At 52.6% G+C, this 15,711-nt stretch overlaps 1 protein-coding gene across 1 annotated transcript in view; it reads left to right on the top strand.

Annotated features, from left to right (window-relative positions):
• LOC102445239 (corticotropin-releasing hormone receptor 1) overlaps positions 1-15,711 on the top strand; it is a 112,925-nt gene that overhangs the window by 71,340 nt on the left and 25,874 nt on the right. The window contains exons 4-9 of the mRNA XM_075911382.2: positions 3,383-3,468; positions 4,524-4,630; positions 7,849-7,969; positions 10,659-10,812; positions 12,299-12,359; positions 14,258-14,330. Of these exons, the coding sequence (XP_075767497.1) occupies positions 3,383-3,468; positions 4,524-4,630; positions 7,849-7,969; positions 10,659-10,812; positions 12,299-12,359; positions 14,258-14,330 (602 nt within the window). The remainder of the gene's footprint in view (positions 1-3,382; positions 3,469-4,523; positions 4,631-7,848; positions 7,970-10,658; positions 10,813-12,298; positions 12,360-14,257; positions 14,331-15,711) is intronic.

The raw sequence follows: 15,711 nt of genomic DNA, 5'->3' as shown, positions 1-15,711 counted from the left end.
ATTTGTGGCCAGCATAGCAATGTGTTCATGTGCCAAATATACTAAATATCGGTATGCTCCTTTATTCTTCAACATTTGTGAAACAACTTGTTTTTAAAGTTACAAACTAACACGGCTACCCCACTAAGATTTTTCCACATTTGTTAAGTTGCATTTTCACTTTCACTATATTTAAAAATTTAGAAAAACATTCACAAATATTTATAATAATTTAAATTGGTGTCTTATTATTCTTTAACACTGTGATTAAAACTGCAATTAAGCACGACTATATTTTTAACCTTGCTATTAATTGTGATTTTTTTGTAATCGTTTGCCAGCCTTAGTTGCCATATATTGGACTGGAGGGACAGCAAGAGAAGCAAAGATAATATATTAACCTCAGGGTTGAGGTTTGGATCAACAGTGTCTGGCATAACTCTGTGTCATTGAAGGGCATGCATTGATCCAAGGGGAGGTGATGTGCAAAAAGATGCTGTGAAATCATTACAACCATTAATAATCCAAGAGTTGGTCTATTAGTTTGTTTTATTTAACGAACAACCTAAGGGCTATCTATGTGCCTGTGAATTCTCCACTGTAATGTCTAGTATCTAAATCACATTCCCAGAACTCTAGTCTCTAACCTAGCCCTCCCATCTGATGCTGTGCATGCTCACATCTGGTGGCCAGGGGCCTTCAGAGGGCGGGATGACAGGACAATTGTCTATGCAATTTAGCTATGTCACATTGATTCCAGGGCACCATTTGTGGGGGACACTAGCCCCCCTCCTGAGTTTGAACCCCTGGATTTCATACTTGAGGTCTGCTTAAAGCCCATGCCCAGACTCCAGAGGCAGCTCTTCAAGGCAACAGAGTTTGAGCTGCTTGCAGCTTTGCCTTTGGTTATAAAGAGGGAGGCAGGTGATTAAGAATAACAAAAGGCTGGGCGTTCCAGTCATTGAAGGATTGATAGATCAGCCTGAAAACATGGCCAGGTACTCCACTTAAAAGATGCGGGGGTAGGAGTAGGAATGAGTGTGGCGCTGCAGGGATCTGCATTTGGAGCACTGCCATTAAACTTCTCGTAAATGTTCTTGAAAAGGGGGTGAACAGGGACTGCAAAGAGTTACAAGAGGATCTCCCCAAACTGGGTGACTGGGCAACACAAGGGCAGATGGAATTCAGTGTTGATAAGCGCAGAGTAATGGGCATGGGAAAATATAATCCTAACTGTAGATATAAAAAGGAAGGGGTCTAAAAGAGTTGTTACCACTGAAGAAGCTGATTCCACTCCAGTGCATCCAATTCTGGGGGGCCCCACTACAGAAAGGATGTGGACACATTGAGAAGGACCAGAGGAGGGAAACAAAAATGAGGAGGAGGCTGGAGCACATGACCTACAAAGAGATGCTGAGGGATTTGGGATCGTTTAGTCTGCAGAAGAGAAGAGTGAGGGGGGATTTGACAGAAGCCTTCAACTACCTGAAGAGGATGGAGAGAGGCTGTTCTCAGTAGTGACGGATGCAGAACAAAGAGCAATGGTCTCAAGTTGCAGTGGGGGAGGTCTAGGTTGGATATTAGGAAAAACTATTTGCCTAGGAGGGCGGGGAAGCACTGGGAGGGGTTCCCTAGGGAGGTGGTGGGATCTCCATCCCTAGAGGTTTTTTAAGTCTCGGCTTGACCAAGCCCTGGCTGGGATTTTTTAGTTGGGATTGGTCCTGCTTTGAGCAGGGGGTAGACTCCATGACTCCTGAGGTCTCTTCCAGCCAGCGGATTCTATGATTCTATAAAGAAAGATCTTTTTGGATAGTTCCCTGAAAACATCTGCTCAATATTCAGCGGCAGTGTAAAAACTAAAACGCTAAGAGAATATTGGCACTCGTTAGGGAAGAAATAGATAATAAGACAAAATACCATATTGCCTCAATATAAAGTCATTTTATGCCCACATCTTGAGCACTGTACGCAGATCTGGTCACTCCATCTAAAAAAAAGATATGTTGGATTTGGGAAAGGTATAGAGAGAGGCAACAGAAATGATTAGCGGTAAGGAACGATTTCCATAAGAGAAGAGGTTTAAAAAAGTGGGACTTTTCTTCTTGGAAAAGAAATGACTAAAAGGTGGGGGGATGTGTTAGAGGTCTAGAAAAGAGACTGGCCCTAGAATTGGGGGCGTGCAGAGCAACTGAGTTGGGGGCAAGAGAAGCTACTGACAATGTACTGATGAGAGGCAGAAAGAAGAAGAAGGTGACTCCAGTAAGGAGGAAACTGAAACCTGTGAATATTTTTTATTGGCTATTGAGGACCAAAGTCCACCTTGAACAGGGGTTTGTATGTAAAGTCTGACTCGAGATTGGTTTATATAGCCAAAGGGGAAACTGAGGCACAGCTCAGGACTTTGGCCTATGGCACCACCTTTGTGGCCTTGCAATCTCTGAATCTGATTTCTCTGATAGGGCACAGCAGCCCGTTTGCTAATAACAGACCTGCAGTGCTCCCACCCCTCTAGCCTTCCTCTCATGCTAACACGGGCAGGATGCTGCCTTCTCGGCTCCTGGGCTGTGTCCAGACTCAGGGTTTTTTTTCGGGAAAAGTAGCCTTTTCCCGAAAAAACTTCCCCTGCGTCCAGACTCAAGCCGCGTTCTTTCGAAATTATTTCGAAAGAACGCGGCTTTTCTTTCGATGGCGGTAAACCTCGTTTCACGAGGAAGAACGCCTTCTTTCGAAAGTTCCTCTTTCGAAAGAAGGCGTTCTTCAATGTAAATAGGGCTTCCTCGAAAGAGAGCATCCAGACTCGCTGGGTGCTCTCTTTCGAAAAAGCGGATTGCTCTTTCGAAAGATCCGCCTGCAGTCTAGACGCGATCTTTCGAAAGAGGCTCTTTCGAAAGATGCTTTCGAAAGAGCCTCTTTCGAAAGAAGCCTGCAGTCTAGACATAGCCCTGGTGCCTGGAGTCATCCTGGGAAAGTGACCTTTGCCGCTGTGCTAAGGAGGTTCTAGTGCAGACAGTAAGGTGCTGACTTCACAGCGTTACACCAGACAGCGAGTGATCACAGGGAGAACAGCTAGTACAGAGGGGAAATTACCACAAGCACTTTGCTCTCAATGTGCTTTTATTTTTCTTTCCTTCTTGGCTCCAGCTTTCATCCATATTTTCAAAGTACGTTTTTGAAAGAACAAACATGGCGTTTACTGAGGGGCAACTGGGCGTCCATGATGAAAAAATAATAATCAAGCAAATGAGTCAGGATTACAGAAAAAAAGATCCACTTGGCCCAGTGTCATGGCAACCTAAAAGTCTCACCATAGCAACTTGCAAATCTCTTCTTTTAAAAGGTTTGCGTCCAGCTCCCTGCATCCTGTGCTATTAATGGTTCCATGTGTTTGTGCCCCTGATTGCAGACAACGGGTACAGAGAATGCCTCATGAATGGGAGCTGGGCAGCCCGCGTCAATTACTCCCAGTGCCAGGAGATCCTCAGCGAGGAGGTATGTGCCCCACACTGCTGGCCCCAGGCCCTGTTTGTTCCAGGCAGTTGGAAGGAGGTGGCTGGAAGGAGGAAGAGGAAATCGAGTGGTTGGGCGTCTGGTAGGCAAAGAGGAGCCTGTGTAAGGGTCTGGAGCCATCTTGAACTTCTCACATCTTTGATGGGTTGTCAGCAGCAGGGGTTGTTAGCCCAACCAGTGACCGAGGGCCACAGAGAGCGAGCATTATGCACCACCTGCATCGTGAGCCCTCCATGCACGCAGGCCCCTGTGTCGCTGCACCGTGGGCTACCAGGCGTGGCCGCCTCGGAGGAGGACAAGCTGCGTGACCACCCTAGAACATGTACCCCACCCACGGGTGGTAGGAAACAAGCCACGTGCAGCTCCAGGCACAATGTCCAGCCCCATTATCAGTGACAAGGGCACGTCCTCTCTTGACTTGACAGCAGGACACTACCTGCCGGTCTGGGGCCTCCCTTCCAATAAAGCCCCCTAGGAATGATTGTCTAGTGCTCCCGCCGCAAGTGGCTCTTTAATGTGTCTGCGGCAGCTCTGGGCAGCACGCGACAGAAAGCGGGTGTGATTCAATTGTTAACCACTCAATGCGACTGTAAGTCGGGAGGCCTTTATTATCTGATTAACCTCGCGTAGTTGATACATCGCAGGGAGAATTATAGCTCTAGGAAACGAAACAATGAATTCACCCTGCTGAGGGGACCCCGAATGGTAAATATGGTGCAATCTAACATACCCAGGGGAACAATCCAACCCCCAATGGGGCTGAGCCGACTGCTAGACTGGGTCAGATCCAGCCATGGGCCACATGCTAACCAGGCATCAGACCTCGCTGGGTTCCTGATCTCTTCTCAAGGGACTCCAGCTCCTTGTCAGGTCTCAGCTCCCAAGTGCCCAGCCTCTTTGGAAAACGGGATTTATGCTCCTAAGGCACCAAGCTCTTCCATCAGAGAGCTGGAAGCATTTTACAAAGCAGTGACCAGTGGTGGCTACTACCTGCCAGCTACTGCTGATCCACCTTTCTTGTGTCTTTTTTCCCCCAGAGGAAGAGCAAGCTGCATTACCACATTGCCGTCATCATCAACTACCTGGGACACTGCGTCTCGCTAGGGGCCTTGCTCCTGGCCTTTGTCCTCTTCATGCGCCTGAGGTGAGAGACCCAAGAAGCCCATGGCTGGTGTCCAAGTGGTATCCAGATCCTGCTCTCCTGTTTTCCTCTGCCAGTGAGCAGTCAGAGATAGGCCATGTTGCCTGGCTTGCTGGGGTTGAGAGGGAAGAACTAGGCCTGGTCAGAAAACAGGGAAGCAACCATTTTTGTCCATGGAAAAGTTCAGTATTTCAGCAGAAATTTGAATAACAAAAAATGTTGAGACCAAATCCTTGATATTTTGATTTGGAAATGCATCAGGGCATTGGTGCTCAGGTGCCATTCTCTTCTACAGGCCAGGCTCTAGTTGGGCTACATCTCCCACAGCCTTGTGGAGGAAGGGTGGTGCATTATGGGAGTCCCTTCCAGTCACTTATGCTTCTATGTATAATTTACACAGGAGATAGGTAAGCAGCTGCAGCTTTCTCTCCCCTTGCTGGGGCACAGACTACTGAGATAGATGGGATCTTGAGAGATTATGGAGTCCAGTCCCCTGCCCTCACAGCAGGACCAAGTACCATCCCTGACAGATTTGCCCCAGACGGCTCCCTCAAGGCCTGAACTCACAACTCTGAGCTTAGCAGGGCAGTGCTCAAACCACTGAGCTATCCCTCACCCCAGACTGTGGCGCTTACTATCAGTGAGCAGCCATTATTCCTTGTGTAGTGTTAACGCAGCCCTTGTGCGAGGGATGGCACCATCACCAGGGTGTCGCTGGCTTTCGTACAACGGAACCGCTCACGCCATACGCAGTGCCGTTGTATCCAACCTGCCGGACCTGCGGCTTATCACTTGCCGTTCAGCCCCCTTGTCCTGGCTCTTTGCACCGCATTCTTTGGGAAGTAAAACCCAAACCGAGTGTCTCTCTCTTGCTGGGACGGAGGCATTCTGCTGTCTCCTTCCTTTGTTGACCTGATATTTAAATGGACCTTCGTGGTCTCTGCCTGGGGACCCATCCCAAGCAAACACATTCCTTTGTCTGGGGCTTGTCTACCCTGGCAAGTTACTGGGCTGTTATTTTCAGGCTCAGGTGTGTGAAAAAACACCCTTGGGACAGCGCTGTGAAGCGCCCGTGTAAACAGGCTCCCACTGCTGTTAGCCACTCCCGTTGGGGAGGTGGTGTACCTAGAGTGCTGGGAGAGCTCTCTTTCTGAGCTTTCGCTGGGACCACACTGCTGCCTCAGAGTGTTGCCATGTCAGCACTTTAAACTTGAACGTGTTGACTAGGGGTGGGGAACCTCAGGCCCGGGGGATGGATGTGGCCCCTGGCTTGCCTGGATCTGGCCTCTGAGGCTTAGGGCTCCCTGCCCCCGAGCATTGGGGAGCCCGCGCTGCATCCTAGCCCCTCCACGGCCGGGCTGGAGCACACAAAATCTACTCGCCTGGGTCTCCTAGGCTCCGGTGCACAAGGGGGGAATGTGGGGAGTGTCTTTGTGCTTCTCAGTCAGGGGCCACGTCAGTGGAGGGTTTGGGGGGGGGTTGCTTCTCACTTGTGTGCGGCCCTGACTGATTTTTCTGTGAGTCAGCAGCCCCCAACCCAAAATAAGGTTCCCCACCCCTAATATAGACAAAGCCTAGGACAAACCGATTTATCAGGCCCCGCCCTCTCCCCGTGGCGACACTGTTACCAAAAAGCAAACATTCGCAGGAGTGCCGTAAGCAAGATACGAGAAGTGATTCTTCCGCTTTACTCAGCCTTAACTGGGGTGCTGTGACCAGTTCTGGGCACCACATTTCAGGAGAGAAGTGAACAAATTGGAGAAAGAGCAGAGAAGAGCAACCAAAATGATGAAAGGAAACAGGAGCTGTGAGGGAAGATTGAACAAATTAGGTTTGTTTAGTCCGGAAAGGAGGAGACTGGGAGGGCACATGATAAGTTTTCAAGTACAAAAAAACATTGCAAGAAGGAGGAGGGAGACGAATTGTTCTCTTTAACTTCCGAGGACAGGACAAGAAGCAATGGGGTTAAATTGCAGCAAGGGAGGTTTAGGCTGGACATTAGGAAAAACTTCCTGTCGGGGTAGTTAAGCACTGGAATAACTTGCCCAGGGGGTTGTAAATTCTCCATCCCTGGAGATTTTTAAGAGCAAGTTAGACAAACACATGTCAAGGATGGTCTAGATCGGGGCAGACAACATATGCCCTGCCACTATCCCAGGGCCCAGTTTTCAGCCAATAGGAGCTGAGAGATCCTGCTGAGGGCGGGGCAGTGCATGAATCCCCTCACCCCAGGGGCGTGCAGTGTGTAGAGAGGCACATGGCCCCTGCAGCTGGCTGCCCTGAGCAGTGTGCAGGGGTGTGGAAGGCAGGGAGCCTGGCTGAGGGTCCTGCTGGGCTGCTGGCCGGGAGCCACCTAGGTACGTGCCTCCTAGCAAGACTCTGCATTTGGCATCCCAGCCCCTTCCTCCCCACAACCTGCTGCCCCCCTCTTGCACCCTTGCCCCATGTAATCCAAACCCTCTGCACCCCCCACTTCTGACCCCATTCCCCCCCAATCCCCTGCCCCAGGTCACAACCCAATCCCCCCGCATCCGCTCCTGCACCCCTGCCCCAGGTCACAACCCCCTCCCAGATCCTGCAGCTGCCTCTGTACCCCTCCTCCAGGTCAGAATCCTCTCCTGTACCAGTACCCATACCCCCTCCCAGACCCTGCTCCCCCTCCTGCACCCAGTCTCCTACCCTGGGCTCCCCTCTGCACCCAACCTCCATCCCAGACCCCTTGATATCATGGAAGAGTGTGATCCTTGGCCGCTCACCAAATTCTGGGGGTGTCCTCCCCCCAGTGCTTGGTCCTGCCATGAGTGCAGGGATCTGGACTCTCAGGGTCCCATCCAGTCTATGCCCATTCCAGGGTCGAGCCCAGACTCGGGATGCTATCTGCAGGCACATGGCACAGCAGGGGATGATCTGTGAGTTACTAGTTTTATGACATGGCACCTTTCAGACGCGCACACCAAGCCATGGCGAGCTGTGGGACACACGTCCGTCCAGCTGAAAGTCATCTCGTACCGGGGACCCCTTGTCCTCAGGATGCTCGTAGGGTCCCGATGAGTTAGGTCCAGCTCCCACACCACAATCTCACCCCCGGGTGTTGCACCGACTGGCCGGCTCCGCAGGAGGAAATCCGGGAGGCGGGGGAGACTGGAAGGGGCACAGGATGCACGACTCCAAAGGGCAACGGTGACCTCGCAGCCTCTTCCCGTCCCCTCTTGTGTCCACAGGAGCATCAGGTGCCTTCGAAACATCATCCACTGGAACCTGATCACAGCCTTCATCTTGCGCAACGCCACCTGGTTTGTGGTGCAGCTCACCATGAACCCGGCCGTGCATGAGAGCAACGTGGTAAGTGCAGCGCTGGGCGGCAGAAACGGGCAGGGGCGGCGGGGGTGGGTCAGTGGCTCTGTGCTCCGCATGGCCACCGCTCTATCCAGCTAGAGCAAAGGCAGCGCAAGTAACAACAGCAGGAGCCCAGCCTGCAGCCCAAGCTAGTCACAGCGCCCCGTGTGGCTGGGGCAGCCGGCGCTGACACCCCCGGTTCTGGCTACCATGTGTAGACATAGTCACTGGATTATAGCTAGCTCTGGTGTGCCAGCCCGGGCTGCGGGCACGCCCCGAGGGGCAAACGTTTCCCGACTGCGCCGGGCACTGCCCATGGTGCTGAAGCTCACTTGGCGCAGCAAGCACTGCCCAGGGCACCATGTTGCACATCTGGCATGCCAGGCGCTACCCAGGGCACCATGTTGCACATCTGGCATGCCAGGCGCTGCCCAGGGCACCATGTTGCACATCTGGCGTGTCAGGCACAGCCCAGGACACCATGTGCACATCTGGCATGCCAGGCGCTGCCCAGGACACCATGTGCACATCTGGCATGCCAAGCACAGCCCAGGGCACCATGTTTCACATCTGGCGTGCCAGGCACTGCCCAGGGCACCATGTTGCACATCTGGCGTGTCAGGCACTGCCCAGGGCACCATGTTGCACATCTGGCATGCCAGGCGCTGCCCAGGGCACCATGTTGCACATCTGGCGTGTCAGGCACAGCCCAGGACACCATGTGCACATCTGGCATGCCAAGCACAGCCCAGGGCACCATGTTGCACATCTGGCATGCCAAGCACTGCCCAGGGCACCATGTTGCACATCTGGCGTGTCAGGCACTGCCCAGGGCACCATGTTGCACATCTGGCATGTCAGGCACAGCCCAGGGCACCATGTTGCACATCTGGCGTGTCAGGCACAGCCCAGGACACCATGTTGCACATTTGGCGTGCTGGGCACTGCCACAGGTGATATGCAAGACCCAGTGTGCTAAGTTTAACCATGCGGGGTGATGCTGCCCCATCTGGCTAGTGCTGCATGGCCCTGTGAGTAGGGTGCTGCCCAGCCCGGTGGGTGCTGGCGCTGAGCGGGTGCGGCTGTGCTGAGAGCTGCACTAGCCAATGAGAAAGGTGATGCCATGTGGGCCTCTCCCCATGCCCGTGGCCATGACGGGAGCTGTGGGTGGCTCCCCGCAGGGCAGGCAGCTCAGGCCAGGGCAGGCTGGTTCCCAGTGACGTAGGCGGGGGAAGGGGCACTGAGGCTGTCACCCAGCGCTGCAGGGCCATGCACATGGCACCGACCAGCTGCAATCAGCAGAGGGAAGCCGGCGGCGCCTGCCAAGAGAAGCTGGCCAGGGTGGCCTGTGGCCGGGAGGCAGGTACACTGTGCCAGCGTTTCCTGCTGATCCCGTCCCTGGGCAGGGCTGCCCCAGCGCTGGCTCCTGGCCCAGCCCTGCTGGCTGGACCCTCACCCCAGGCTCCGTGCAGCGGCTCTGTAGGCTCCAGAGGGCTGGCTCTCCTGACTAGCCAGTGCCAGTCGGGATGCTTGCAGGCCAGGAGGAAGCAGATCAGAGCAGCGTTTTGGGATGTGACCGAGGGTAAGAGAGGATTGGGGTGCCAGATCTGGGAGGGGGTATGAGTGCATGTGAAATAGTGGGGCAGAAGGTTGGGGAAGGGAGGGGCTGAGGTGCCAGAGGCAGGTTCTTGCCAGGAGACTTGCCAACCTGCCTGCCTGCAGAGCCAAAGGCTTACAGAGCTTACAATGTTTCTGCTTGGTGGGCCGGATGTGGCCCACGGGTCATATTTTGCCCAGGTCTGCCTTCGTTATTAGATGAGGGAGGCCATGGAGCTAGCCAAAGAGACTAAAGGATGGTGCATGTGTGAGTCTTGGGTGACCTTTGTTCAACTCTATTTTCTGCCACCGAGAGCCTGGGTTAGTTTGTGCCTCAGTTTCCCAGCTGCCGTAGAGGGATGATAGTAGCGTCCTGCCTCATGGGATAAATATTTAGTCTGAAATAGCCTGACCCCCACTCCCCCCAAATTCGATTTTGCAAGTGAAGTGTCCACACTAACAAGCCCATTATTCCGGAATAAGGGGGCGTGGAATTCGACCTCTGTACTTTCCAGGAGGAGTAACGCTCTTCCTGAACTTGTGAGTCCCAACTAACATTCGTGTGGATGCTCTGGTGCCACCAATTCGAACTAACTGGCCTCCCACAGCTCCCCAGATAGCTTCTTGGGGCTCAGAGTCTGAGGTGGCACGTCCACATTAATGGAGCCTGCCTCGGACTCATTTCGATGGTTCCCTGTAGTGAGGACACGGAACTTCAAATTTGTAAAATTGGGAGTCTGTAAGTCGAATTTAGTACATTCCAAATAAACTCCTAGAGCAGACATGGCCTGAATGATTGTGAGGTACTTTGATGGGGGCTAGAGAAGAGTGAAAGCAGATTCTAGAGACTTGAGCACTCTGCAACTGACCCATTGGGTCTCCTTGGGCAACTCACTTTCTCTTGGTGCCTCAGTTTACCCTCTGTAATATGGAGCTGCTGGGTCTCCCTGCCTGTGAGATCCTGTGGGAGTAGTGCTGTCCGTTTTCAGCACCAGATGGATCAAGCAGCCAGGCAGGGATAAGGAGCTCTGGCTGTTTGTTTTATTACCAAATGCACATCCTCACCTGCTTCCTTTGTATCCCTCCCCCGCCATGGCAGGCCTGGTGCCGTCTGGTCACAGCCGCCTACAATTACTTCCACGTCACCAACTTCTTCTGGATGTTCGGCGAGGGCTGCTACCTCCACACGGCCATTGTGCTCACCTACTCCACTGACAAGCTGCGCAAGTGGATGTTCATCTGCATCGGCTGGTGTAAGTGCCAGGGGGCGGGGCCAAGACTGGGCCTAGGCCCTGCCCCTGCCTTGCCTGGGATGTGGGGTGCCACTCCCCGTGTGGCCCAGAGCAGCATGCAGGGGGTCTGTGCAGACACCATCACTGCCTGCAGAGCTCCATGCCCAGCGGACATGCTGCTGGCATTCCCCCTCGGCTACATGCTGGGACCACCACCCCTCCCATGTTACATTGGCCTGGGCTTGCTCAGCTGAGGCTGGATAGAGCCACTCATGGTCTGAGGCCCGGCTCTGTTCGGCCCATACCATACCGTTGAACCACACGTACTCGTGGCTCCTGGCGCAGCAGAAACATGGAAGCATTTGGAGGCAGCACCCAATGGGGGATCAACCCCACCCCTGACCCAAGTTCCCTGCGGCCTGGGCACGACCCTCAAACAAATTCACTTGCATCCCCTTGCAACCTTGCGCTCAGCCACATAACACCCAGTGGGAGTGTAACCACCTGCAGGCAGATTCAAACCTGGGACCTCAGCAGAGGAGCCTATACAGCTTGGCTGCGCCTAGACTGGCATGATTTTGCAGAAATACTTTTAACGGAAAAGTTTTTCTGTTAAAAGTATTTCCGCAAAAGAGCGTTTCGATTGGCACGGACGCTTTTGCGCAAAAGCATCCCTGCCCAGTATAGACGCACTTTTGTGCAAGAAAGCTCTGATGGCCATTTTAGCCATTGGGCTTTCTTGCGCTAAAACTTAAGGTGCCTGTCTACACTGGCCCTCTTGCGCAAGAATTCTTGCACAAGCGGGCTTATCCCTGAGTGGGAGCGTCAAAGTATTTGCGCAAGAAGCACTGAATTCTTACATTAGAACGTCAGTGCTCTTGCGCAAATTCAAGCGGCCAGTGTAGACAGCTGGCAAGTTTTTGCAAGTCTAGACGCACCCCTGGAGCTATCAAGCCAGCTGAGGCTGGGGTTACAGGGAGCACAGGGGAGGTATTTCTTCCTGCCTAGCACCTGAGCCTGGAGTCCGGTGGAACGGAGCCCTCCCTGCCTCAGAGCTCTGGGACTCGCTGGCGAGACTGCGGAGAATCATTTCCATTCACGCAGCTGCATGGTGCCGGCAGGCAGAGCCCGGTGGGAGCTTGTGCCGAGCTCAATGCCAAATCCAGGGCTAGTGAAATCGTCCCCCAACGGCATTTTATTTGCTTCAAAACTTTCACCTGATTTTTTTCCATTCCAACTTGCAACGCATGCGAGCCAGCCTGTGTGACCGCAAAAGAAGGGAGACGGGGAAAGTTCATGAAACCCTCCCCAGCAGTTTCCCCAATTTCAGGCTCTTGAATTTTCAAATTTCATCAGGAACCAACCTTCCAATCAGCTCCACTAGAGCCGGCGCTTCGGGGGCGGCGTCTCACGAGTGCCCCCAAGTCCTGGTCAGGAATCGGGGGTAAATCTTCCAGGACCTTCGTCTGTACTTCTGCTGCTGAGATCGATGTTTTTTTCCTCACAGGTATCCCCTTCCCGATCATTGTTGCCTGGGCCCTTGGAAAGCTGTATTATGACAATGAGAAGTAAGCCTGAATTCTACCACCCTACTGAAGCGCTGTCCAGGTCTCTGCTCAGGACGGCTGCTGTGCTAGGTGCTGTACAAAGGGGTGGCTATGGGTTCCCCTAAAGCACGTACAGAAGGCGGCCGCATGCAAACAGTGGGGCATGCCAGACAGGATTCTTCCTTTCTTCCTAAGCACTAGTTCCGCACAGCGACTGGCTTTCCCCTTGATGCGAGGAGTGAGGATTTACGGGGAGATGTTAGCCTGAGCCAGGGGTCCCTACTAAGTGTTTGCTGAATGGAGGTGGGATTTAATCAGCCAGCTGATTTATAAACTGCCTCCACCTGAGCCATTTTCACAGAGCCCTGCTAATGGAGGACTTAGCAGGAACGTGATGTGTTCTTCCCGTGAACTGTGGAGTTAAAATTAGCCTGTTTTGGCGCCTGGCAGCTTGCCTTGTTTTGCAGCCGCGGTTTTGCCTTGTTGTGACTCTGAGACCTTTTCCACAGGAGATGCATCCAGCATGGCAAAGCTGGATGGACACTCTTAAGCCTTGTCTACATGGGATGTTAGTCTGGTACGATTATCTCGCTGCAGTTCCACCCTTACAGCTGCCTGAGGGAGGCGATAATTCCAGGAGAACAGCCTCTCTCCGGTTTAGATGAAACTACTTCCAAAGCAATGGAAACTAACCCAGAATAAGGGCTTCTTAAACTTGCCTGTTCTTGCCATCGAATTCAGATTAGGGAAAGGTGTGAATATAAAGTGCCATTGCTCTTCCTAATTCTATCTGGACGCATCCTTCTTGCAGAATAATGGAGTCTTGTTCCCACTTAGAGTGCGTCTACACAGCACGCTAAACTTGAAAGCAGATATGCAAATTGCGCATCTTATTTCAAATCTATTTCAAAATAGCTTATTCTGAAATTTGGCGCATCTACACCATGCCAAATTTCGAAATAACGCGCTATTTCGAGCCATCCCTTAACCCTCGGGCAACAAGCTTTACTGGGATGGCGAAATAGCGTGCCGGTTATTTTGAAAAATATTTTGAAATAACGGGCAGCTTGTGTAGACACACGGTAGCTATTTCGGGATACCAGAGGATTCCCGAAATAGCCGCACAGTGTAGACGTACCCTTAGTCAGATTATACTACGTCTGTTACCCAGAAGGAGAGGGTCCACGCATAGGGCTGCTCAGTGTTAGCTATTCCGGAATAAATCCAAGTGCAAATAAGCCTCAGTTCCAGATTGAGAGTCACCTTATTCCTGACTAGTTAGAATCATAGAATCATAGAGCTGGAAGAGACCTCAGAAGTCATCAAGTCCAGCCCCCTGCTCTAGGCAGGACCAATCCCAACAAAATCAACCTGGCCAGGGCTTTGTCAAGCCGAGACTTAAACACCTCTAGGGATGGAGATTCCACCACCTCCCTAGGGAACCCGTCCCAGTGTTTCATCACTCTCCTAGGGAAATAGTTTTTCCTAATATCCACCCTAGACCTCCCCCACTGTAACTTGAGACCATTGTTCCTTGTTCTGCCATCCGTCACTACTGAGAACAGCCTCTCTCCATCCTCTCTGGAACCTCCCTTCAGGAAGTTGAAGGCTGCTCTCAAATCCCCCCTCACTCTTCTCTTCCACAGACTAAACAAACCCAAATCCCTCAGCCTCTCCTCGTAGGTCATGTGCTCCAGCCCCCTCATCATTTTGGTTGCCCTCCGCTGGACCCTCTCCAATGCGTCCACATCCTTTCTATAGTGGGGGGCCCAGAACTGGACACAATACTCCAGATGTGTTTAAATTCATGTCCTACCTCAACTTCCCATGTAGACATGGCCTTGGGATGGGCTCTTCCCAGGAAGTTGTGCCAAGCCCCACAGCCCCCATGCTGACTGCCCCATTCGCTTGACTTGCAGATGCTGGTTCGGGAAGCGAGCAGGTGTCTATACCGATTACATCTACCAAGGCCCCATGATCCTGGTGCTCCTGGTAAGAGCAGACATGCTTGCTCCTGTGATGACACCTTCACTCTTGTCTTGATTGTGGAGGGGACATTGTCCTAAACTGCTCAGGTCTTTTCAGCCAGGGAGAGCGGCTCTGCCCATGGGGCTGGGGAAGGGGGGTGTTTTTAGGAGAGCGTCTGTCCGAGTATGTCGGGTCAACTTGGAAATAACTAGTCACTAAAATGCCCATCAGCGTTTTGCCCCACACAGCCCAGTGCTGGAGCCAGCCCATTGGGGTGTCTTGTGTGGTGTCCTGGGGGAAGCAGGCAAGTCCCGCGGCAGCCGTGGGAGCGAGGGATAATGGAAGAGCAGGGCAGGAATGGAGACAGCTGGCAGCATTGCTTTGAGCAGGAAGAACAGTTAGGAGGTGACATATTTGCTGGGAGCAGCGCTGGACAGCCCATCTCTGCTGCAGCTGAGTGGCGAATTAGACCGGCCCTCATCCAAACTTATGTTCCTGACCCAGCTGCTGAACCCCACCCTAATAGCTGAGTCCCTTGGCGCTCAGCTGATAAATGCTGATAAAGCACATTGGGGCTGTTCTCTATTTGTACAGCACCTTGCACCCTGGTCCTCCTGGGTTGTTGGCCCTTGTGCTCACGATACAAATAATAACTGGAAATCGTATTGAAAATTGCACCCCTTTCTGTGACCCCTTTGGCACTCTGGCCCCAGCTACCCAGTCCCCACCTTTGCATCCTGCTAGATTCCTCTCCCAGATGGAAACCACCCTCCCCCTTGTAACTCTGGGCCTGTCCCTCCCATTCCTGCACCCCACATTCCAAAACTTCCCCCCAAGGTTATCCCTTCTCCCCTCTTCTGAAAGCTGCCAAACTTCTTGTGTCTGAACCACATAAGCGGTACAGTACAGATAGACCACTATTCAGGGATGGACCAGCCATCCCAGATGGGAATTGTCCAGATTAGCAACATCCCATAACATAAGAACTAGGGGTCACCAAATGAAATTAATAGGTAGCAGATTTAAAACAAACAAAAGGAAGTTTTTCTTCAAGCAGCGCACAGTCAACCTGCGGAACTCCTTGCCAGAGGATGTTGTGAAGACCAGGACTTTTACAGGGTTCAAAAAAGAACTCGATAAATTCATGGAGGTTAGGTCCATCGATACTTATTAGTCAGAATGGGTAGGAATGGTGCCCTTAGCCTCTGTTTGTCAGAGGTTGTTAATGGATGACAGGGGAGCTGGGGTGGCCAACCCGTGGCTCACGAGCCACATTTGGCTCTTCCCCCCTTAAAGTGTGGCTCGCGAAGCCTCCCCCTCAACTTGTGAAGCCGCCCCTGCAAATGGCCCCCGGTTCCCTGTGCTCACCGGGTGCAGGGGAGCCATCTGGCATGGCGAAGCAAAA

The sequence above is a fragment of the Pelodiscus sinensis genome, chromosome 29, assembly GCF_052426305.1.
Source record: "Pelodiscus sinensis isolate ZL-2025 chromosome 29, ASM5242630v1, whole genome shotgun sequence".
Classification (NCBI taxonomy): domain Eukaryota; kingdom Metazoa; phylum Chordata; order Testudines; family Trionychidae; genus Pelodiscus; species Pelodiscus sinensis.
This window is presented reverse-complemented; position numbering and strand designations above follow the sequence as displayed.